Source organism: Micropterus salmoides, unplaced genomic scaffold (assembly GCF_014851395.1).
Source record: "Micropterus salmoides isolate LMB-PRFRI ecotype aquatic unplaced genomic scaffold, ASM1485139v1 Ms_hic_scaffold_1848, whole genome shotgun sequence".
Taxonomy (NCBI): Eukaryota; Metazoa; Chordata; class Actinopteri; order Centrarchiformes; family Centrarchidae; genus Micropterus; species Micropterus salmoides.
Genome location: NW_024040982.1, coordinates 1 through 24,375, shown reverse-complemented (window position 1 = coordinate 24,375; position 24,375 = coordinate 1). Strand labels below are relative to the sequence as shown.

The following is a 24,375-nucleotide window of genomic DNA, read 5'->3' as shown; positions in this document are numbered from 1 at the left end:
TGTTGTCATGCGTCTCTACATGTTGAGAGTTATATATCACAGCTATTTTGAACAAACTTGAATAGGCTAATGTAATGACGCTTGGCAGCTTTTCGCTTCACTTTTACTATTTACTTGCCAACATCCTGTCTCCTTCCATTCAGCTGGAACACAAAGGCTTGGGCAGATAAAAGATAATTTGTTTCTCAGGAAGAAGCTAAGATCATCAAAATCAATCCCTCCCTCTGGTTAAAATACACAGGGCATGTGCACACAAGTGTGCATGGTGTGCGAAAATGGATGTAATTAAAACTTTTAAGTTAAAAAGATGTATTGTGCACTGTGCCATAAGTCAGGTAAGAACCTCAGCAGGCTGAAGCCACCAGCTGCAATGACCTCCTGTATTACTTGGTGGAATGCCTAAGTAGTATCAGTCTTCAGTATAAGGCTGAAGACTTCTCTTTGCCACCAGCATGTCGTAGAGGTGGTGGGTGATGTTGTTCAGGATGCTAAACAAGTTAGACAGCATCCTCTGCTCTAGAGTTTTGGGTGAGAGACTGGGCTAATGTAGGGTGGTTTCATGGTGAGTTGAGAGGTGTGGGAGTAGGGGTGGCTGGTGGGTGGGGGTCGAATCTGTTATAAAACACGTTAATCTCATCGGTCCAGCTAGTGCCGTTTAGTTGATCACAGCTAGTGATGCTAATCATGCCTCTCCACATTTCCCTGGTGTCCCACATTGACCTCAGCTCTCTCTGAATAAGTTTGAACTCCTCTCTGTCCTGAAGGTTTTTTTAATTCCAGGTAGCCTTAATGGCCCTGGTGATCAAGGGCTTGTTGTTTGGGAAACAGGTTACAGTTCACACAGAAGTTGATGCATGCTGTGATGCACTGTGTGAAACTGTCAGTGTCTACCATAGTCAGTATTTCCCAGTTTGTGGCCTCAAAAAAGCTTCTCGCCTGCCTTTGGTGAACATTTCTGACTGCCCTGGTGGTCACAGGTTTCTGCTGGACAAGGTTTCTGCTTATATTGTGGCAAAAGGTGAACCAGGTTGTGATCAAGATGGGGCTGTGAGGCTGTAATAAATAAAATTTAACCTTGCAGTACACCACATATAATGTGAGTTGTAGAGTATGAGAAGTTATCTAAGGTGACCAAGAAGGTTCTTTCTAAAAGGTATAGGAATAAAACCAACTACTACAACAACCTTGATGTCAACCCACATTTTAAGATGATGATGATAATCTACTGTGTCAAATGTTAACTTAATTAGCGACCGTCGGCTGCTAAAATGAGGTAATTGGTTACTTGTATGTTACTTTGACATTAGTGTAGTAAATACATTTCTTTGTTGTCTCAGTGGGGAACTCCACAAACTGTGGGAAGTTTGCCACAGTGTTGGCAAGAGACATGGTTAAAGTTTCCAGAGGTCACCAAGAAGGCCCTGGGGCGTGGTATCTGTCTCACCAGGTTATATCAACTCCTGTCGATGTTTGGCTATCCCCTTTCTTACTGTCAAGGTAATATTTTTTATATTTTTTCATTACTTCATCTATGGTTCGTTTCATACCAAGATTTCTCGCATTGAATCCTGCCACATTGGGCACATTTGTTATGACTGGGTTAAATTGACTTTGGATTATGTGCTTGCACTTTCCATATTCTTTGAGGAGAATAACATTTTCATTAGTTTGGCTTTCTTTTTCTTTTGTATTTTCTTTGTTGTCTGTTTTGGAGAAGCTAATTAATGCTGACAATAATGCTGTCAAGTAACGTTGAAGGATGATGATGTGAGTGAAGCATAACCATGACAGTGACTACCATGAAAACCTTAGGATAAACACTTAAGCAAGAAGACAACCTAAGAGGCTTAATGCAACGCTCCTAAATGAACCCCTAAGCAGATATTTCGCATAAAGGACAAACCTTTTGAGTTTGAGTTTGAAACTGATGTTTAACAACACTTACTGCTGTTCTGAAAGTATTTTCAGAATTCTCAAAGACTAAAAATGAAATAATAGAGAGGTTAACTGATAATAACTTAGTTTTGTTCTACAATATACAAACTGAGCACAAACATATAATTTTGAGCTACTGTGTTTCTGTGTTGGCCACCTTTTGTAATCAATCACATCTGCTTTCTCAAGTTTCAAGTTGAAAGAAACAACTTTAAAAAGACAAGTAAAGGTTCAAATGCTGATGACATATATCATTTCAGTAATTTTACTATGTTGAAAACAATAAAATCTACCTAACTGTACCATTTAAAAAACTTCCTATTCAGTTGCACGAAGCATAACCCTAGTCATATGTCTTTCATTGCCTACTTAAGAGCAAAAGATTTCTTCCGTTAGCTCTCCACATAGTTGAATGTCCTGCAGGATATTGCTCAGTCTGTTCCCCGTTGGCCTAAAAATGCACCGGGCCAGGAATGTTTTTTAATAGTGTTTCCATTGTCCATTCTTGTCAGCACCACGCCCAGCTCAATGTGCTCTGAGAGCCCCCTGACTGCCTTGTCATTAATTTCTGTCCATTTTTCTTTAGAAGCATCTACAAATAAATTGGCAAGATTATGTGTCTTTGTTCTGATTATTTAAAAATAAAAGACTCTATTGCCAGCGTGCTTTCCTTACCAAGCTCTCCACTGCTTGCATGCAAACTATGTCTCTTACCTACTCCTTATCCCAGTTGTCACTTGTCCTAATCCGAAACTCACTCCTTGAGCAAGTGACAACCAGTTGAGCTCTGGCTGCACAAAAATGTGACACTACAACCCTAAGGCTAAATGTGATTCTCAGAAAGATTGCTAAAACACACACTCCTACTCAACATGTACGCATGTATGTCAATGAGCATTACTGTGTTGACTGTTGAAATCATCAACACTTTAATCTGGGCCACATGTACTCAAACAGTATGCATAATTTTCTGCATTCCTGGACCACACTGGACAGGTATAATCAGCATGTGTTATCTCAGGCACACCCAGCCTTTCTCTTTACATGCATCAATGGTAAACAAAAGTCCCGACAGCTTTCCTGCTGGCTGGGCACCCTGACATTGAGCTGTTTGCTCACTGCTTAATTATACATGTCAAAAGAGCTCAGCAGAAGAAGAACGAATGTAAAACTAATCCTTTCCATAATCGTTAACGTCCACATTTATCTACATTTATTCTTTATCTTTATTCAGTCTTGCCTTCATCAAGTTGACACCACCCTGATAAAGGTACGATAGCTGAACACTTGGTGAATAAAGCATGGGATAAAGGAGAACAGTTGTGTGACATTTTAAATACTGTTTTACTTTATTTAATATATTGAACTCAGTAAGACATCAATGTAACTTGTACCTGTTCCCTAAATATTCCCGGTGAAAAATTAATGCTTTGTAAGTAGGATAATGTGTATGTGTGTACATATGGGACATGGATGTTAAGGGAAAAGTTCAACATTTGGGAATTATTGGCTTTCTTGCTTACAGTTAGATGAGAAGATCGATATCATTCTCATATACGTCTGTAAAGCCAGCAGTCTGTTAGCTTAGCATAAAGAGCAGAAACACCTGGATACAACTAGCCTGGCTCTGTGTGTAACGTAATGTAACTTGCACCCCTGAAGCTCTAAAGTGAAAGTAAAGACTAGTAAAATCAGAAAAGGCTCTCCAATAAAAGTATGTTTTAAAAAAGGTCTTAAAAGGAGATCACTGACTCAGCTGAACTGATTTCCTCAGGCAGGATGTTCCAGAGCCTCAGGGTCCTGACTGCAAACTCTCTGTCCCCTTTAGTTTTCAGCTGGGCTGCTGGAACAGACAAAAGACCTCTGCAAAAAGTATGTGCTGTACGGTACTAAGAGGTCAGAGATATAGCTGAGAGAGTAATCAGTAAAATCTTAAAATCTATTCTTAAACTTACTAAAACAGAAGTGATGTGATCATGTTTCTTGGTTCTGGTTGAAAGCTGCCAGCTGAGTTCATAAGGCTTTTGTTATTCCAGGTGTGATGAGATGAAGGCATGTAAAATGGTCTCTGTGTCTTTAAAAGTTAATATGGATTGTAATTTTGATATGTTTCTAAGATGATAGAAATGCAAAACCATGCAAACATTTTAGTTGTGGAAACAAATGCTGTAAAGAATGCTTTTAAAACAGACCTAATCCTTATCAAACAAAATGCAAAGTGAATGACAAAAGGAAAATCTAAATCAAATCAATATTTGGTGAGAACACTGTTTGCCTTCAGAACAGCATCAGTTCTTCTGGGTACACTTGCACATAGTTTTTGAAGGAACTCGGCAGGTAGCTTTGCCCAACATGTTGGAGAACTACACACAGTTCTTCTGTGGATTTAGGCAGCCTCAGTTGCTTCTCTCTCTTCATGTAATCCCAGACAGACTCAATGATGTTGAGATCAGGGTTCTGGTGGGGCCATACCATCACTTCCAGGGCTTCTTGTTTGTCTTGAAGCTGAAGATGTTTTCTCAGTTGCCTCACTGATGGTAGACCATTCATTCTGACCAAACTCCGTTTTCAGAAATGCAGCCCTAAACCTCCACCATGCTTCACTTTTGCCTGCAGATGCCCATTCTTGTACTGCTCTCCATCAGTACAAACTGCCTTCTGCTACAGCCAAATAATTAAAATTTTGACTCTTGAGTCTTGAGTCCAGAGCACCTGCTGCCACTTTACTTCACCCCAGATCCTATGTTCTCAGCGGAATCGCTTGGCGTTGTATATGGTATGGCTTTTTAGACGCAAGTCTTTCAAGAAGACCACTTCTCACCAGACTTCTCTGGACAGTAGATGAGTGTATATGTATCATTTTCAAACATCTGACAAGATGTCTGACTCCCTGACTTTGCGCAGTTTTACCGTTAACTGCTCAGTGCTGCCTCCCGGGGTTGATCACCACAAATCAATCTCTCTCCCAGTGGAAACAAGAGTAAATGTCATTGCTGTACCACTCTTTATTGCTGCTAAGACAATAAGTTTTATGCTAATTGACAGCATACATTTTAATTACACTTTTTTACTCGAGTTGAATGTTAAAAGGAAAACTTTTGGTAATAATATTTCACACACCTCTGGTAACCATAATGATTAAGTCATGGCTTATTTCCATGAATTGACCATTACATTTTGACCCCAAAGTTTGCAGACTGGCAAAACAGAACTGGCCTTTGAAACAGCATCATAGATCTATAATCATAAATGCATGTTTAGATCCCAAGAAGTGAGCATGGAATATCTATCTCACATGGGGTGTGTTTTCTTTGGTAAACAAGCCAACTGTAGTCGAAAAGAGATTATGCATTTGTTATCAGGTTTTGTGTAAGATGAGACTCCACTGATACAATAGCAACCCTGTCTGATCACTTTCTTTCTCACAGGGAAATTCCAAGTAAATCACTCTCATTTGTGCCAACATTTTAAGTGGATTTCACAAGCAATGGTTCTTGCAAAACGTTTGCCATTGATTAAGAAAGTAGAGACAAGAAAACTACTATTTGTCACAACCTTTTCCAGTATTAGAGAAAGTATTCAGATCCTTTATTTAAGTATTAATGCCACACTAAAAAATACATTGAAAATGTAACTTAAGTAAACAAATTTAAAGTAGGGACAAAATCTTCTTAAATGGGGACCCTGGTCTAATTTGTTTCAGTTTAGGGTTCCTTGATGTAAAAATGTTTGAGAACCACTGGTGTACATAACACTTCTTGTATCTTTAAATCATTGCTACTACCACACCTGTTGTCACAGCAGATTCTTCTATTACCACATTGCAGGGAAAATCAGAAGGGTGGAGATTCCAAAGAAAAGCAAAACTTTTCAAGCCATATCCTGCACTGCAAGTCAAGCACTGCCAGCCGGTAAGGAAAGTGGTGCAGAGCAGTCCCGTACACTTGGCCTTGTAATACTTTAATTCTAAGTACATTTTTCTGGCAATACTAAAGTAAAGTAAAGGATCTGAATACTTTTACCACTACTAATGCTTGGTCTGAAAAGGCTGAGGACTAGATCAGAAATAAAGCAGTGAAGAGTTTGCAGCATCTTCAGCACTCGGTAAAATCAAACACAGTCTTTATTAAGCTGCTTATGTGTTCACTGTTCACAGAGTTACATAACTGGCTGACTTGGTAGCCTCTGTGGCAGCAGTTCTAAAGCTAAGAATTTCTTCAGCGCTGCTTGCATGAGCCAGACAAGCATGTGGTGTGTGTGTGTGTGTGTGTGTGTTACACCCGTATCGTGCAAGCAGAGTCAAGGGGTGACATGTTTTTTGATATTAGTTGTTCTGAAAGAAGTGGATTTACTGGTTGAGGTGTTAACTACCTGCTGAACTTGGAAAAAAACAAATGATAATGTGAAATGCAGAGATAGGTACAAATACAAAATAGGTTATTATTTCAGTACTTTGTACTTTACCTTTCTCCTGAGCCACAGCTTGGCTGGGGTTTCAATATTTTTAACAGTCCTGAAAATAGCCTCTGGGCCAGTTTGTTCTGGCACTTGTGTATGAAGCAGCGTGTGGTTTACAATTGGCGTTGTCGGCAGGATCTATACAGAGGCTGCTTATTGGCTGTTAAATTGTATGTTCGCGTATTTTTTTGTTTTTGTTTCTGGCTCAAAGTTATATAGTGATAGGCATAGTGAGGCGTAGTGGGGAAAAAACAGTGGTGGCAGCTGCAATCAAGACCAACAGAGGAGCAGCTTAACGACTAAACCTCAAAGTGAACATTGGTCTGTGTTATGGAGGACATTCAAGCCATCATGGATCAGGTACGGCAGCTTCAGGTACAAATACAAAATAGGTTATTATTTCAGTACTTTGTACTTTACCTTTCTCCTGAGCCACAGCTTGGCTGGGGTTTCAATATTTTTAACAGTCCTGAAAATAAACTGAAGGCTATCATTGCCAAACTGGTAGCAGAGTTTGAAAACAAACATGGTCATTAAAGATTCATAGAAGATTTTGCCATGCATTGTCATGTATAAAAAGACCCAAAAGACTGTAAGCAGACTGCTTGATAATATAAGCAAATTCTTTAAACAGCATTTGTATAGGAATAGTTCTGTCTCAAGCTTTTTTATCCATATAAGAGGTTGATCACTGTAATATCAAAATCAGTGTTATATCAAAATCTCAATACTTCAAAATATGATAAGAACCATGCATTGATAAAATGACAATAAAATAGCTAGTAAAATAGTTGTCATAAAAGCAGTATTAAAATGATCAACTCTATATGAGGGTACTGATGGTACTCTTTCTATATTGCTACCCACATTTATTATCATTACAGCATCAGTACAAATCAATTATCTTATTCCCTTATACCTTCAGTTACACAGCCATTATATTCACAGTGTATTCATTCATCATTCATCCTCTTTGTTTACACTGCATGCACAATTATTAGGCGAATTACATTCCTCACCAGGCCTATAAATTTTATTGTTGCACAAACACAATACACTCTCAGTCAATCCAAAATATAATTAAACTTGAAATCTAAATGTTTAACTAAGGAAAAGTGAGTTTTGAACAATAAACACAGAATAGAACAATAAAAATCATTCAGGGTTGAATGCCTTTGTGAAGAGGTGGGTTTTTAGGAGTTTTTCGAAGGTGTCCAGAGAGGGAGCATTTCGGGTCTCTGTAGAGATGGAGTTTCAGAGGGTGGGGGCTGCGACGCTGAAGGCTCTGTCCCCTATATCAGATCTTCCAGAAACTGGCAGTAAGTTTGGAAGTTGAGTTTCAGTCCACCTCCAACCCACAAAGGTCGATGGTATGAAGCAGCGTGTGGTTTACATTTGGTTGAACACAATTCAGGACTAGACTGCGTTACCAGGGAAGCCTCTGTATAGATCCTGCCGACAACGCCAATTGTAAACCACACGCTGCTTCATACACAAGTGCCAGAACAAACTGGACCAGAGGCTACTATATCAGTATAGGAATATAAAGTTTATTTGTTACATCAAAACAAAAGAAAAATACAATTCAGGACTAGACTGCGTTACCAGGGAAACTGATGTAGATAAGATAGTTGGACCTTTGTGGGTTGGTATGAAGCAGCGTGTGGTTTACATTTGGTTGAAGTATTCTCAGGAATTCAGAGGACAAACACAATCTTCACGGCTTGGCAGCTGTACTTGGTGAACTCGATGCCAACATTTTTGAATGTTATTAAATTTCACCAGCATGGAGAAGCCAGAGGCGTGGTGTTACACTGTACAGCAAAAGCTCCAGCACTCTGGTGGCAAATACCAGTAAACAGCAAAGAACCACCAGGGTCAATGTGATATACTGTAGTGAGCTGTATCACCTGCTCTACATCTATATTTAGGTTTACTGTGATCCCCAGTGGTGGAAGAAGTATCAAGATCTTTTACTCAAGAAAAAGTATCAATACATTACTGTGAAGGTACTCCACAAAAATGAAAGTCTTAAAATCCTACTTGATTTTGATGCATTAATTAAAGAACAAACTTTTACTGTTGTCACTGTAATTACTTTATACTTTATACCATTAGGTAGTTTCATCCAGTGGTTCACAACCAAGGGTGCGGGCTCCCTCCAGAGTCACAAAATAGATCTGAGGGATTATTAATGGATTACAAAAGAAGAAAATAAGTTCTGCTACACAAATTTGTATAAAATTATCTCTAATCTTTGCTTTTTTGTAAAATATTTAAGTTTTACCATCTGAGGAGTTTAGAGAGGAAATGTCTCAACAGTGGAACTGCAAACAACTCTGCGAACCATTGTGTTAATAAACAGTCCATGACAACAATGCATTGTATTTCAAAAGCTTATCGTATGTTCTTTAATGTATAATCTTGGTATGTAAAGAAACTAACAACTAAAGCTGTTAAATAAATGTAGTGGAGTAAAAAGTACATTAACCTCTGAAATGTAGTACCATGTAAGTACCCAAAAATTGTACTTCAGGAAACCACTAGTGATAACAGACCTCGATAACTTTCTTTTTCTTTTAATATGAGTGGGGATTTCATGCTACACCCTTCTTGACCCTTGAACTAATACAAGTCACCAGGGTGTTTGCAAGAGTTAGTTTTTCTCAGTGGAGCAGGAAGGATTGGTGAAATACTTGTGAGCTCACGCTAACAGGCCAGTGAAGGTCTTGGGAACTGACAGTGTGCCTGTTCCCCCTAGTGGACATTATTACATAATGTACGAAGTGCCTCAGAAAGTAAACTCAAAATTCAAAATTGAAATATTGATTCTAAATACAGAATTGTATATAATCTGATGCTTTTTGATCAAAACATGAGTGAAAGAGGGATGATGGGAGCAGAGAAGGAGGCAAGAAAAGAATGGAAACGGGAGGTCATTATAAATCCCTTGAAGGGATAATTATTGGATAAATTATAGGATTATAATACATTACATTATTTAACGGATAATATGCACATTTTAAAGGGATCTGAAGAGGTGAACAACCCTTCAAATTGAGCAAACCTCATAAAATCCACTCCTTAATTCATAATATAAGAGGCCCTTACTTTTTCAATTAAGATGAAGATTGACAGCTGTCCATAGACAGTTAAACCATGACTATTCCTGCAGTAATCATTATTCAATGTCAAAAAGTGAGCGTTGTGTTTTCACTAGGTGCACATTCATCACACACAATTCATCTGAAATCATTAAACTTGTAAGATAGACTTCTGACTTATCATAATCATTAAAGGTTCAGTGTGTAAGTTCTAGTGACATCTAGTGGTGAGGGTTGCGAATTGCACCCCCCCTCCCCTACACAAGGGAGCAGTATAGCTATGGTGATTGAGTAAGTGCTACATGATGTTTCATACATTATTTTACATCTTGGGAGGGTTGGCTCATCTGGACTAACATATCAAAGTAAATGAAGAAATTCTCAAACACTATCACATCTAGTGCATCAAGTATGACCACTGACAGATACCAGGACAATGTAAGCCTCAGTGTTTCTGCACCAGTCCATTATAAACCACATAATATATGAAGTTTACAAAGGCAACACAAAATTGGCTGGTGAAAATCAAGGCTCCTCTTGCTTTGCTTAATTAGATAAGCAATCTGCAAATATTACCAAAATGTCTTTTGAATTTTTTTAAATACAACAGAAACACAAAGTAGTACTGACAGCCATAATTTCAGCTTGTGGTAAAGCGGTGCAACGTTTTAAAGGTTAGTAAGAGCTAGTGTCAATTTGTTTTGTGAAAACTGTAATAAATAAATGCCTAATAGCATTAATATGTTGAAAAAAATGAAAAGTAAACCCACAACTTTTATTTTTATTTGCAAACATAACGCAAACAATATATGACAAGTATGTTGCACTGCTGCAACAGCAAAGTGCAAATTTATAACTGATTAATAAATAGTTAGCACAGATTTTAAACTGATTTATGATGTAAAAAAAGTTAAAATGCAGACAATTGAGTTCTGACTTCCTTTATAAAGAAACCCTACATGACTATATTAATAAGGCACAGAACAATGATGCCACAGGAACTAAAGAATAGCTCAGGTTCTATTCCACATATTATGTGCTTGAATCCAGTTGTTGTATGTCTTGCTGAGTTTGCTCGGACAGAGGGGGCTGCCTTGACATCAGCTCGTCCTGGAAGGGCTGTGGGACAGTGAAAAATACTGTTCCACAATCCTGACACAAATAAGAAATGACAAAGATTTTTTTTTTGAGACAAAGGTCAGTCTATAAAGTTCATAACACATCCAGGAAGCCAAAACGTCCTGCAAACTTAATGGTACAATACTTTTATTAGGATATAAGAGAACAGCCACTTACAGCAGCAGGGTTTGGTGGAGGTGGGTATTGCACAGCACCCGACTGGAAGTGGGGGAACATCAGGGGTCCACAGAGGCTATTGTTGTAAAGCCCAGCAGGCACAGGTGGCAACCATGGCATTCTGAACAGGACGTTTCCACATGGTGCGCAGCTGCTGGGGTGTGGACCTGACATCCTGACTTGGTAGTGAATAAAAGGCAGAGGTGATGTCTGGCGATATTCACCAAAGTAAGGAGCATCTGGAAGGAAAGGTAAGACAATATAAGTTACATTTGAACACTAAAATCTGCTAAAAGATTCCCTTATTCATTGACTTGACTTGTGTTTCAGGGCAATGGAGGTTTCTCACCCAATCATTTACGTTCAGGCCATACACATTCATAATTCAATTTAAAATGTTAAAAATATATACATAATAACATCACTAGGGTTGCAACTGATGATTGTTTATTAACTAACCCTAACCCATTTATTAATTTACCATTTTCTCTTAATTAATTAACATTTTTTTTCAATTAATCAATTACTTTAAAAGTAAAAGTAATGACTCATTATCAGTTGATTGATTATTCATCTTGTTCTTTCAGCTCTAAACATTCTATTATAGCCTATTTTTATTAACGTTAGACCTTATTTACTCTTGGCTTATCTTAAAGTGTGCTATTTTGTTTGTTATAAAATCTTATTCATGTTATTTTACCATCTACCATTTTATCTGTTTTCACTTTGAGCTGCACCCAATGCATAAATTGTTCTATGACAATCTTATCATTGGACAGACATAATTATTATTATTAATTATGAATCTAAACCTCAGATGTAATAACAGTATTTTGAATTACAGATGATTAAGGTGTTAACGTAAAAAAGTAATTAAAAATAGGAGACCTTGTTCAGCCGTAGACTGTGTTCAGCAAACTCTGCCTCCTTTTTCGCGCCACTGTCCTCACACCCCTTTGTGTGTGTGCGCGCGCGCCCTTTTGCCAGCTGCACAGCTCCACGCGCTCTTCTGATTGATCTACTTGCAGGTGTCCCAGACTTGGCTTTTCATGACGTCATCCCCACTGAACATTCGACCGTTAGTATTTTCTTTTAAATAACGTTTATTGGAAAACAAACGAAAATACACAAAAAAGAAAACTCAAACTACCATCATGGATAATTTTTATGTTCCTCTCTGGTCTAGTTTACATTTTAACTCGCAAATTACAAAACTGTTTTAGAGAGAAAATCCAAAATCGTATGCTATAAAGTTAGTTGTTTAAAATATATTTATAACTTCAGGTAAAATTACATTTATGTTGTAACTAACATTTTCGTTTTGATTTTGTTGCTCTAAGTGGATTTTATTATTCATCTATTGTTATTTTAAGAGGTTACCTTAGCTAACATTATAGTCCTTAGTTCTGGAAAGTGTAAATATTATGTTAACGTTAATTTATAGTTTGTTGTTCCACGTCTTAATAACATTAACTTATAATGAATTAATTAGGATAGTATTAAGTAATAAGTTAACTGAACCTACTAAAAGGTGTAACGTTAACGTTGATTTAAAATATCTTAGTGGACGTTAATTTATTATTTATATGTTGTTATTTTAGGAGGTTAAGAAGTCCTAAGAGCTGTGGAACATGTTAATATTAATGTTAACGTTATAGTAACATCTTTCCAAATCTAGCTAACTTGGAGTTGTTTCCATCCAGTGAATTCCACATCTTAAAAACATTAAAATGAACTAATTAGGATAATTTAACTTACTAAAAGGTGTACTTGGTCCTTCCTCGCTGGAAGCGAAGGGCAGCACCTCTCTGCTGTCCAAAGCGGCTACATTCTCCCCTTCTTCGGCTGGTTTGATCCGGAGGTCGAGAGGGCTCCAGTTGGTGTTGGCAGCAGACTCCTGGGCCCCTCCCGATGGGGGACACGTCAGTCCAGATGTGGCCGACGGACTAGCACCTCCGTCCGGGGCCGAGGCGCAACAGGTGCCCTCAGCCGCTGGGTGGCCGCAAGCTCGCTGCTCTTTATTTTGGGTTCTCTTCAGGTTTCGCTGGAGGGCCGTGATCCGAGTCCGCTGTGTGATGAGATAGCACTTCCAGCAGTCGCATTTAAGAAAAGGACAGTACTTAATGTGGCCTTTCTGCGGGACGATGATCCCATGGTGTCGGCACCGGGTGCATTTCGGCTGTCGAGGTGCTGCCATCCCTTGTTCTTTAGATAAGGACATAACTAGCTAGTAAAATCAATACAGTGCTCCTTACTCCGCCTAAACTATGTTTGACCCCTTCTCACCAGTGTGGGAATTTGTGACTCAGTCTAAACTTTGAGTGAAATGTATCATTTTCAGGCTGTGTGTGTCTTGTTTTATTGGCCCTTGGTCACTGACCACAGACACCAATGAGAGAACAGTGAGAGACCAATCAGCCATTGCCGCGGGAATTAGGGCTTCGTCACCCCGAAGTTCGTTTACAGTAAGAACACACAACCCATTCTGGTCCCTGCTAACAATGTAAAATAAATAAATAATTTTAGCAGCATGACATTTTGGTTGACATTTCAGGGGGCGGATTTACATGTTGCAATATTAATAACGCTCTGCTCGTGTTATTTGGACGATCATTAATCTACGGGTCTTAAATATGTTCTTGTTGGTATACTTTTGACCGACATCACGGTTAGTTAGTGCGCTGTGACATGTTGCGTGGACGTGTTCAGTCAGGACCGCCTCACCATGTACTCAAAGTACGTTCCCACGGCAATGCGATCAGCGATAAACAGCTGTTGTTGCTGAGACCCGCATCTTCTCTTTCCCAACCATCCCTGCCATAACCACGCCCCTGCCCCGTTCTCCGGTTGGGCTTCATTGGCCAAACATGGAACGTAAAATGTAAAATGGCTCAGATTGCACAGAAACAGGTGGCAGAATGTGGACCTTAAGTCACAGATTTATAAGGGGCAAGCCATTCTCAGAAAATGATCTTTGATGCACAAACACACCAGGCCTACAATTCTGACTAGCAGGCCAAATTACATACAGGATTTATGTCAACATCTTTGGGATGGCATGTCTTGGTTTTAGCTAATTTAAAGTTGTGAGTGATGGAAAATAAGTCATTCATATTCAACACTGTAAAATAAGTATTTGATTATGGTACTTTCCCCCCATTAAATAAACACAGGTTTGTCTATAGCAGTGGTTCTCAAAGTGGGGTCCTTGAGGGGGTCCCCAGCAAAAAGGGGAAATATTTACTTTTACTATAATTCCATCCATATGTAACAAAGTGACAAAATTATAAAATTCTGGTCATGAGTTTCATACACTTTCTGTAATAAAAAAATCTAAAGGCCATCAGATGGGCGATCCTGGGACAAAATCTTATCAAATGGGGGGGTGTGGCCTAATTTGTGTCAGTTTAGAGAAAAGTTTGAGAGCCACTGGCCTATAGCAATCTGTGTTAATGCAAATTAATGTATTATGTGATATAATCTCAAAGACCCGTTTTCAACAGATAATTAAAAAATTTAAAATAATTAAGAGAGAAAACGTTTCATTTCCATGTTTATTTACATAGCATAAGGTGTTACAATAAAATTCCTTGTCACCATTTATTATAAATACACCATTTTAACCAAGGCTTGATAACCCTCATTAAAATACATCCTTCAAACCCTTTGAAATGTAATAATAAAACAAAAGCTTTAATGGATACAACTATTTCATTTTTGCACCTTTTAACTGTAACTAAATCATGCAAAGCAGAAATATAGAGTACGAAAATAAAATAACTTGCTTTACAAAGGAGAATTAAATTCAGAACAAGTATATGGTGGAAAATACAAATACTGGGTTTGGTGGAAAAGCTTAAAGATCTTTCTCAAAGAAATGTTAATTAATGGCTTTTAGCAATAGTGCTCTAGATAATCATCAATATACAGAACATACTGTACATTACATTACTCGTGAAGGAAAAAAAAATTAAAATCGCTTTCAACCAGTTTTGACACTTAAATGAACTGTTATTATTTTAAAGTTAGATGACATTGCCGCCGTTTCACTGTAAAAAGGCTTACCTGATAACAGTAATCATACTATTATGGGTAGCACTGGACTCAGTCATGCATCAGTCAGTTTACAGTGTAACCACTGCACCATCTCATATACTCAACGTCCCAATTAAGTCTTAGAGTATTTTGCAGGCACTTACAAAGCATGGTTTAGGACTTTAAGTGAGTTCAAAATTAGAATAAAATTTTCTACTGTTAAAAGAATCTGATGAAACATTGTACGAGTATGTGTGTTTCTGTACTGTTGCATAAAATCATTGATTACAGTGAAGGTCAAAGTCCAAATTAATGCCACAGGTCTCTGGAAGACATCTGAACAAAGAGCTGAAGACGACATGAACTGTGAAGACAATATCTGAAACAGAAAAATTCAACATTGAACAAGAACATTAGATTTTTAGGACTTTACAGACTCTAAATGACACATCCATACCAAGAAATTGCACTAAATTAAATGTAAATCTACTCTTTACATACCTTTTAAAGTGTCCAGAAAGGCAGGGACTTGTATGTGTTGGTCTTGAGGTTGGATGTGTAAAGTCCAGACCTGTCAGATGGTGTTAATGGTTATACTATTCTACATATTCCTTCAATGTGTGGAAGTTTGCTCTTTGAGGTTGATTCCAGATTCACTCCAGATGTTATGACAGACAATTGTGAAATGGAGAAGATATTGGGAGAGTATATCCGGCAGAGAAGCCCAGGGAAGAAAAGATCTTGAAGCGTGGCATTCTTAAAGCCGAAATTTTCAGTGTTAATGTTTCATAATCGGGAGAATCCTTATTCTGCTCTGCAGAGTGGCATTTATCTTTCTTTAGCTATTTTTTTTTGAGTATTCAGAAATATACACACATACAGAAATCTTTGTTTGTACAATCAGTTTGGTTCTCCATAACAATCAGGCTAATGGTAATATGTTTCGGTTATAGTGTAACACACACAATATTGTAAATAGAATCTTGTTTGTGGAACAGTAAATGCTTATGATATTAAACTTTACAATCCAAAAAAATATTAAGTACATTAGTAATATTTGTGATAGATATTGGAAATAATAAACAGCTTCTGCATATGCTGCTTACAGTTCTGTAATCAGAAAGATAGCATAAACTAAAAGTGAATGTGAAATATAAAATAAACAAAATTATTCAACTTGTATAAAATTAAATATTAAAGTCCTGTAATAACCACATGCAGAGCAGAATAAAAGTAGTCCTTATTCCACTGAGAATTAGGCATCTGGTGAACACTTGTTTTTGTTTTTTTAGTGTATCCCTCCCATAGTAACCGTTCCTTAACTTTGAAACTCATCAGTATCGGCGGCCATAGCTTGGTGAACTGTAGGAAGTAGAAGAGAAGGTTGTTGTTAAACTTGATCCTGTGGCATCAAAGCTGCCTCTTCTGGAGCCTGACCTAGAACCAGTTCTTGAGCCAGACCGTGACCCAGTAGCGGAGCCTGACCCGCTAATGCTATAGGGACTGTAGAGGCCTTTGCTTGACTGAGATGATGCTTCAAGTAGTCGCAGTCCAGTCCCTTCCTCTATCATGCTTCTTTCCATAGCGTCCTTGTAAGAGATTTTGAGCTTGGTTTTAGGGCATGTGAGATATTTTGAGTATGCACTAACATCTCGTAACTTCTGTGCAGTGCGTGCATCTAAGGTGCCTTTCTTCACAGCCTCATCTATGGAGACTCTGCCGGTAGCATCTGGTTCAATTAATCCACCAGTGAGATACTGGACCTCAAGGAATCTCTGCCCAGCCTCATAGTAGAGCCAGCCTTTCTTTAGAGCTTGGGCTGCTGACATTTTGGTTTTGGTTCTGGGATCCTCAAATCCATTGTGCGCCTTCTGGGCTAGACTGATTCGGTCCACCATGATTTTATCCACAAGCCCTTTGTTCATTGCATCTGCTACAGAGAATTTCTCTCCAGTGTTTGGGTCGATAATGCCTCCTGTGCAGGCCTGAGCTTCTAGCAACCTTTGACCTGTTATATTGTCCACAAGGTTTCTGTGTATGGCCTCTGTGATGGACACCTTCTCCAGTGTTTCTGTGTCTAAGATTCCAGCCACAGGACCAGTTTCCTCTGTTGGGTCGTTCCATGTGGTTGCTGGTGTTTTTATAGAAGGTATTGGGCTCATGGGGTAAGAGGAAGAGGAGCCAAAGGAGGATGAACGTGATCTAACACCGCTCATGTTTCCAGACAGCATGTCTGCAAACTCTGTGATGGACAGAGTTCCTGCACGGTACTGATCGAGAGCCGACTTGTCAATCAGGCCCCTTGAGATTGCATCATCAATGTCATACTGCCGCCCTGACCTTCTGTCAATGATCATGGATTTTACAACTCCATCAGATGAGGTGATGGTAATTTCCTCCCATTCACACTCCTGCTCGGCAAGCTCGAGATAGGTCTGGTGGTCAATGAGCCCTTTTTGGTACGCCTCATACACAGACATCTCTTTGCCTGTTTCTGGATCAACAATGACGACCCTGCGTTTGCGAACTGAAGACTTGGATGATGTCTTCCTTTCACGTTTCTTTTCTTTCAGAAGCAGCAGGGCAAGGCCTGTTTCTGGGTCTATCATACATCTCTCCATCAGCTGCAGGTAGGTGAGATTTTCCTCAGTGTTGGGGTCAAAGAAGCCCTTTGTGTCGTCAGATGGGTCAGTGAGGATTTCATTCATTTCCTCATCAAAGAGGCCACGTTCATATGCTGTTTCAACTGGCAAGCGATGGCTCTCCTGTGGATCAATGATTCCACCAGTAGCTATTTGAGCCTCTAGCAGACGAATGCCATGGTCTTTCAGAATGAGGCCCTTTTTCATAGCCTGGAATAGTGAGATGATCTTGCCTGAATAAGGGTCCTTGTAGCCTGTGACAGCTCGTTCAGCTGAGTGGAGTTTATCTTTAAACTCTGGGCCAACAACACCCATCTTAACAGCTTCAGTGACATTTAGTTTCAGGTTCTTAATAGGATCAATTACATATCCTGTGGCAGCTTGAGCCTCAAGGAGCTCAAACGCAGTTCCTGGTCTGATCATGTTCTTCTTCATTGCTTGGTAAATAGACAGACGGTCTTTGCTAGATTCTACATACACACCAGCAATGCAACTGGTACCCTCAAGGTATTTCTTCAGGTCTCTGCTGACCTCCTCCACTGTAATGATACCCTCAGTGAGGTCGTTGTATGTCTTTTGGTTGATAATCTGTGAACGAAGCAGCTCATCCACAGTGATTTGCTTTCTGAGACCCTTGAAGAGAAGTCTTCTATCTGCCAGTGAAAGTAGCCGCAAACCACTTTCTTTGTCAACTCTGCATCTTTTCAGTAGCTGAGCATAGGACTGTTTTTCATCTGCCACTGGATCAATGTAACCTCGCACATCCCCAGTAGGTTCAGATATTCTGTCAAGTGTCTCCTTGTTGATGTATCCACGTTGCATGGCAACATCTATGGGGAGGTGGAAGTAGTATTCAGGATCCATTAATCCACCAGTGGCATTCTGGGCCTCCAAAAGTCTCAAGGCATAATCCTCAGGAACAAGTTCTTTTTTCATTGCCTGGAAGAGGGAAATCACTTTCCCACTGTATGGATCCTTGTACCCTGTAACCGCTCTTTCAGCAGAGAGAAGTTTGTCATGAAGTTCAGGGCCCACAAGCCCCTTGCGTACAGCTTCATCAACTGTTAGAAGTTCATCTTTCACTGGATCGATCATGAATCCTGTTGCTGCTTGGGCCTCCAGGAGATTCAAAGCAACTTCAGGCTTAATCTTTCCGCTCTTCATAGCCTGGTAAATGCTTATCTTCGGAGGACTGTCTGACATAATTCCAGCAATGCAACCCGTCCCAAACAGGTACTGTTTTACTGATGGCATTTCCATGACTTCACGGATATTCATCTTTTCTTGTTTTAAGAGGTTGTATGTGTGCAACTCAATGATTCGAGCACTGTACAGCTCCTCAATAGTAATTCTTCTTCTGATTACATCACATGACATGCTCTGCTCTGACTTTAGTGTCTCCCTTTGTTCAATGATTTCAATGATGATGATTAACATTCTTTCCTTTGTGATTTGCCCCAAGCGATACTGCTCCATGAGGCGGCGTCTCTCCTCTTCTGGAAGCATATTAGAATTCATGACTTCCCAAATGGTCGTAGTCTTTCCTGCAAAACTCTTATGAGGGATCTCAATTTGAGTGTTAGCTAGAGCTGTTTGGGCTTGATCCTCTGTGTACTGATAAGATTTTTCAACAGGAGCAGGAGCTTCAACCTTTGACAGAGGCAGGTAGCACAGACCAGAGATGGGATCTCTTACACATTTCTCCACCAACTGCTTGTAAGTAACACTTTCATTGGTGTTGGGATTGGTGAAGCCTTTAATGTCACCTGAGGGTTCATTGAAAGACTTTGACATTTGTTTACTCAAATAGCCACGCTGAATCGCCACATCATTGGGAACACGATGGCTGCTGACTGGATCAATGATACCTCCTGTGGTAAACTGAGCTTCCAGGAGAGGAATAGCCTGCTCCCTCAGAACTAGCTCTTTCTTCATGGCTTGGAATAGAGAAATCTTATTGCCTGTATACGGATCTTTGTATCCCGTCACTGCTTTTTCAGCTGAGAGAAGTTTCTCATGAAGCTCTGGACCAACAACTCCATCTTTCACAGCATCATCCACAGAGTATTTCAGATTTTTGACTGGATCAGTTATGAAACCAGTTGCAGCTTGGGCCTCAAGTAGTGCAAGCCCAGTGTTTTGTTGCAAAACATTCCTTTTCATTGCTTGATATATGCTTAACTTCTCATTTGAATCTTCTATAGTGATACCATCAATGCGGTCTGTGCCCTGCAAGTACTTCCGAACCTTATCAGTTTCACTAACTTCTTTAGGTGTCTTTTTACCCTGCTGCAGTTGGTCAAATGTAGCCTTATCAATGATGTTGGAATCAAGTAAAGATCGGGCAGTGACTGGTGCCCTAAGGCCTTCAAAACCAGCATCTTCTTTTGGTTTTTCCTCTTTTTCGTCAACAATTGTTATCACAATCTTTATCAACTTTTCAATTGTCACCTGCCCCATTCTGTACTGGCGAATCAGCTCTATTCTTTGCTCCTCAGTGATGTACTCAGAGTGTATGATCTCCCAAATTGTGACTTTTCTTCCTTTGAAAGGACCATAATCCAGCTCCATTGTTTGGTTCAAAGCCTCTTTTGTTTTAGCCTCTGTAATCTGTTTGTCTTCTTTTGGCTTTGCAGCCTTCTTTGAAAGAGGAAGCAACGGGAGTCCAGTTTCTTTGTCTGTGATGCATTTATTCATGAGCTGAGCATAGGTTGAATCCTCTTGCGAGTTAGGATCATAAAAGACCTTTGTTTCATCAGTGTTTTTGTTCAAGGTCTTGCTGATTTCCTCATCAAAATATCCACGCTTGCAGGCAACCTCATGTGGGATGTGATAGCTTTTAACAGGGTCAATAATTCCACCTGTTGCTAGTTGTGCCTCAAGCAGACGAATGCCATGGTCTTTCTTTATAAGGCCTTTGTTCATGGCTTCAAACAGAGACACATTTTTTCCTGTATATGGATCTTTGTAGCCGCTGACAGCTCTCTCTGCTGACAGAAGTCGTTCATGCAGTTCTGGTCCCACAAGACCTGACTTTACAGCTTCATCAACAGAGACCCTCTCATTCTTGACAGGATCGATTACAAAACCAGTTGCTGCTTGAGCTTCGAGAAGGTTCACCACAGTTTCTGGTGACAGTAATTCTTTCTTCATAGCTTGATAGAAAGGCATTTTCTCTTTGGTTGGCTCATTCCACAGTCCAGCAATGCTTGGTGTTCCTTGTAATGCCTTCCGCACAGGCTCCATCTCAGAGATCTCTTTAACTGTTATCTTGCCATTACTCAACTTATTGAACAAGTCTTTGTTTATAATCTTAGACTCTAACAGTTCACTGGCAGAGACTGGAGCCTTTAAACCATTAAACACATTTTCATTGCTCTTCTCCTTGTCTTCCACAACAGTGATGACAATTTTAATAATCTTCTCTACTGTGATCTTGCCTGTCTTGTACTGGCGAATCAATTCTCTTCTTTGCACTTCAGTGAAATATTCTGAATTTATGACTTCCCAAATGGTGACATTTTTGCCTTTGAACCTTCCAAAAGGCACAACAAGGGTTGATTTACTGAACACTTCTTCAGTCTCCAGATCTGTGCATGTTCTCTCAGTTTGAGCAGCTTGCTCTGTTACTGGTAATATCAGCAGTCCTGTCTCTGCATCTTTGGTGCATTTCTCCAGTAACTGTTGGTAAGTGAGTTGCTCCTGAGTGCTGGGGTCAATGAATAATTTGCAATCGTCACTGGGGTCAGTGAGTTTCTTGTTCATGTCTGCATCAAACTGACCCTGCTTGTAAGCAGTCTGAAGTGGTGCTCTATGACTATTGATGGGGTCAATGATGCCACCAGTTGCAAGCTGTACATCTAGGAATTTGATGGCCTGCTCTTTTTCAATAAGTCCCTTCTTCATGGCCTCAAATAGAGATATTTTGGCCCCAGTATAGGGATCTTTGAAGCCAGTGGCTGCTCGTTCTGCAGAGAGCATCCTGTCATGGAGCTCAGGGCCTATTAACTCCTCTTTAACAGCCTCATCTACAGAGAGGAGTTTATTTTTCACTGGATCTACCATGTAACCAGAAGCTGCTTGAGCTTCCAGGAGCATTGTGGCAGTGTTAGGAGTAATCTTTTTCTCAGTCATAGCCTGATAAACACTCATTTTCTCTTTGGATGGAGTCAAAACACCTCCAACACTGCTCTGACCCTTAAGACATGATTTAACTTTATCAGTCTTTCCGAGGTCTTGCACAGAGACTTTGCCCTTTTTCAATTTGTCAAATTCTTTTTTGGTCAGAACACCAATTTCATGAAGCCTTTCAGCAGGAACTTTCTCTCTAAGTCCTTCAAATGCTAAAGGTGATTCTCCATCTTTCTTTGCTGCATGCACTTCAACCGAGCCATTTAACACTTTCTTTGTTGTTTCCACCATTGTCATGGCAACTAACTGCTCCTCTGGAACCTCATCAGTCTGGACTTCAATTTCCTTCGTTTTGGATGCACCCTGTTTGGAGGCAACCTCAAGACTCTGAAGCTTCTCTCTGAGCTTTTTGTTTTCCTCTCCTAGGAGTTTTTCTTGTTCAAGCCTTTTCTTTTCAAGCACTTCAATTTCTTTCTGCTTGTGATTCATCTCTGCTTCAGCCCCCTTTTGCTTCTTTAAAGCTTCATCCATAATGGTCTGAAGTTTCTTCCTCTCCTCTTCCATTAGCTTCCGCTGACGTTCTTGTTCATCTTTGAGAGCTTTAGCCTTGCTCACTTCATCCTCAAACTGTTTCTGCAGCTTCTTTTTCTCATCTTCAACGGCCTTTTCTCTTTTCAACAACAGTTCCTTCTCTGCGAAGAAGGACTGCTGAAGAATGGCCTTCTCTTGCTCAATTTGTTCTTGTTGGGCATTTGCCATCTATTTGGAAATAAGAAGAAACAAATCAGTCACAATGTCAATGCATGTAACGTAAAGGAATATTTAAATTAATAGAGCAACAATTTTGGAAATACACTTTATGGCAGAGTTAGATGAGAAGATTGAACCCACTCTCATATCTGTGCTCTATATGAAGCTACAGCAAGCAGTCAGCTAGTTAAGCATAGCATAAATACAGAATGAGCTAGCCTTGCTCTGTTCAAAGGTAACACAAACCACCTTCCAGCACCTCTAAAGCCCTTTATTAACACGTTATATCTCATTTATTTAATCTGTACTAAGATCGTAAAATGCTGGATGTAGCCAGGCCAGCTGTTTCTCACTTTTTTCAGTCTTTTATGCTAAGCTATCTGTCTCCTCGCAGTAGCTTCATATTTATTATACAGACATGAATGCTAACTCTGGGCAAGAAAGAATTTTTTCACTTGAGACCATTTTAACTCTGCAGTATTGTGTTTTGAATGACATTCATATAAATTGCTGGATGTTACTTTAAGTCTCTGCAATTTACATGAAATGTCACATGTGCATCCACAATTACTGTAGTTAGTGTGTTTAACAGGATTATGTTAATTAATAATAATTGTAATGTAATTACAACCCATGTAATTATAATTATGTGGCATTAATGTAAATAGATTACAATGTTAATTCATGTCAAAATACCTCTTTTGATTTTTTCTGAAGCTCCTCTGCCTCTTTTTTCAGTTTCTCCTTCTCTTTTTCAAGGTCAGCGATGGCTTTCTTCAAGTCATCAGCCTCTCTGGTGCTCTGTAGCCTCTGTGTCTCCAACTTCTGCACAACAGTTTCTGTAGTTTGTTTTTCTGTGTCTTGAAGGCGCACTTTTGCTTCATCAGCTTGTTTCTTGAATTTCTTAGCCTCCTTTTCGGCTTTTGCCTGAGCGTCACTGAGCTCTTTAACCCTCAATTTCAGTTTCTCTGCTTCAGCAGAAACTTCCAGCTGCCTCTTTCGCTCAGCCTCCAATGATTTTTGAAAGCCCTCTGTCTCCTTATCAAGTCGCTGCTGGATCTGTTGATTGTCCTCTAGTAGTTTTTTAGCCTTTTCCTGAGCCTGGTTCTTTTGTTTCTGGAGCTCCTCTGCCTCAGCTTTCAGTTTGGTAGCCTCTTGGATGGCCTGCATTTTCTCCTTTAGCATTTTCTCTGAAAGTGCCCTCTGTTCAGCTAAGTCAGACTCAGCATTCTGTCTCTGTCTGGCAGCCTCCTCAGCTTCCACACTAAGTCTGGCAGCTTCCTCCGCCAGGCTCTTCATTTTCTCTGCTTCCTCTGCAAGTAATTTCTGTGTATCATCTTTGTCTTTCTGCATCAGGCGCTGGTTTTCTTTCTCAATTTTAAGCTTAAGTTTCAGGAGCTCATCCATCTGGATCTTAATTTTGGACAGTTCATCCTCCACCTGTGCCTTTTGCTTGATGGCATCATTTACTTCACCTTTAACTCGCTGAAGCTCCTCATCCAACACAACTTTCTGCTTATCGGTCTCATCCAGCTGCAGTTTCACCATTGTAAGTTCCTTCTCAACCTGAGACTTCTGCTTAAGTGCTTGTTCTGCTTCTTTTTTGTGCTTGGCCATCTCAGCATCAGCCTGCTTCTTCTGCTTTAGAGCTGCTGCTTCAGCTGCCGCTCGCTTGGAGGCTTCCTCTTCTGCTTCTTTCCTCAGTCTCTCTGCATCTTTTTGTGCTTTGGCCTGTTTTGCCGCTTCATCCTCTGCAGCTTTTTTCAGTTTTTCAGCCTCCTCTGCTTTTTGACGGAGCAGGGCAGCCTCGTTCTCTGCCTTCTCTTTGGCTTTCTCAGCTGCTTCAGCAAGTTTCTTAGCATTTTCAAACTCATCTTTCAGCTTTTGCTGAGCAAGAACGTCTTCCTTATTCTTGCTGAGAACATCTTGGGCTTTTTGCTCTGCGGCACTGCATTTCTGTGCTGCCTCACTGGCCAGAATGGCCTGCTTCTCTGCGTCTTTCGCAGCCTTTTCTTTCTGTCTAT

General features: G+C 39.8%; 2 protein-coding genes across 4 annotated transcripts; both read right to left on the bottom strand.

Moving 5' to 3' along the window:
- Nucleotides 1-10,253: 10,253 nt before the first annotated feature.
- LOC119909719 (doublesex- and mab-3-related transcription factor 1Y-like) lies at nucleotides 10,254-13,490 on the bottom strand. Of its 3 annotated transcripts, none has more exons than XR_005445519.1 (3): nucleotides 11,682-11,722; nucleotides 10,794-11,032; nucleotides 10,254-10,649 (listed from the first exon to the last, which is right to left on the bottom strand). XR_005445519.1 is itself a non-coding variant. In XM_038727934.1 (3 exons), exons 1-3 carry the CDS (start codon nucleotides 13,012-13,014, stop codon nucleotides 10,530-10,532), a joined length of 789 nt encoding a protein of 262 aa, XP_038583862.1. In that variant the 5' UTR covers nucleotides 13,015-13,490; the 3' UTR covers nucleotides 10,254-10,529. The 3 variants fall into 3 exon arrangements, 2 of the variants coding, with proteins under 2 accessions (XP_038583862.1, XP_038583861.1); XM_038727934.1 differs by lacking the exon at nucleotides 11,682-11,722 and adding an exon at nucleotides 12,552-13,490 and having other exon boundaries at nucleotides 10,254-10,616; XM_038727933.1 differs by lacking the exon at nucleotides 11,682-11,722 and adding an exon at nucleotides 12,552-13,463.
- An 839-nt stretch (nucleotides 13,491-14,329) lies between these two features.
- On the bottom strand, nucleotides 14,330-24,367 carry LOC119909718 (plectin-like; the record flags this gene model as incomplete). The annotated part of the gene is made up of 3 exons (XM_038727932.1): nucleotides 14,330-15,207; nucleotides 15,330-22,360; nucleotides 23,048-24,367. Coding segments are annotated over 2 exons (7,518 nt in total), but the record flags the coding sequence as incomplete, so codon positions are not given.
- Nucleotides 24,368-24,375: the final 8 nt, after the last annotated feature.

What these genes read in the sequence shown, in the direction of transcription:
- LOC119909719 (XM_038727933.1), bottom strand. Translation starts at nt 13,014, where the DNA reads ATGTCCTTATCTAAAGAACAAGGGATGGCAGCACCTCGACAGCCGAAA. An exon ending in AGGACCAAGTACACCTTTTA is followed by an intron (nt 11,033 to 12,551) that starts GTAAGTTAAATT and finishes CTTTCCTTCCAG; the next exon opens with ATGCTCCTTACTTTGGTGAA. An exon ending in CTCCACCAAACCCTGCTGCT is followed by an intron (nt 10,650 to 10,793) that starts GTAAGTGGCTGT and finishes TATTTGTGTCAG; the next exon opens with GATTGTGGAACAGTATTTTT.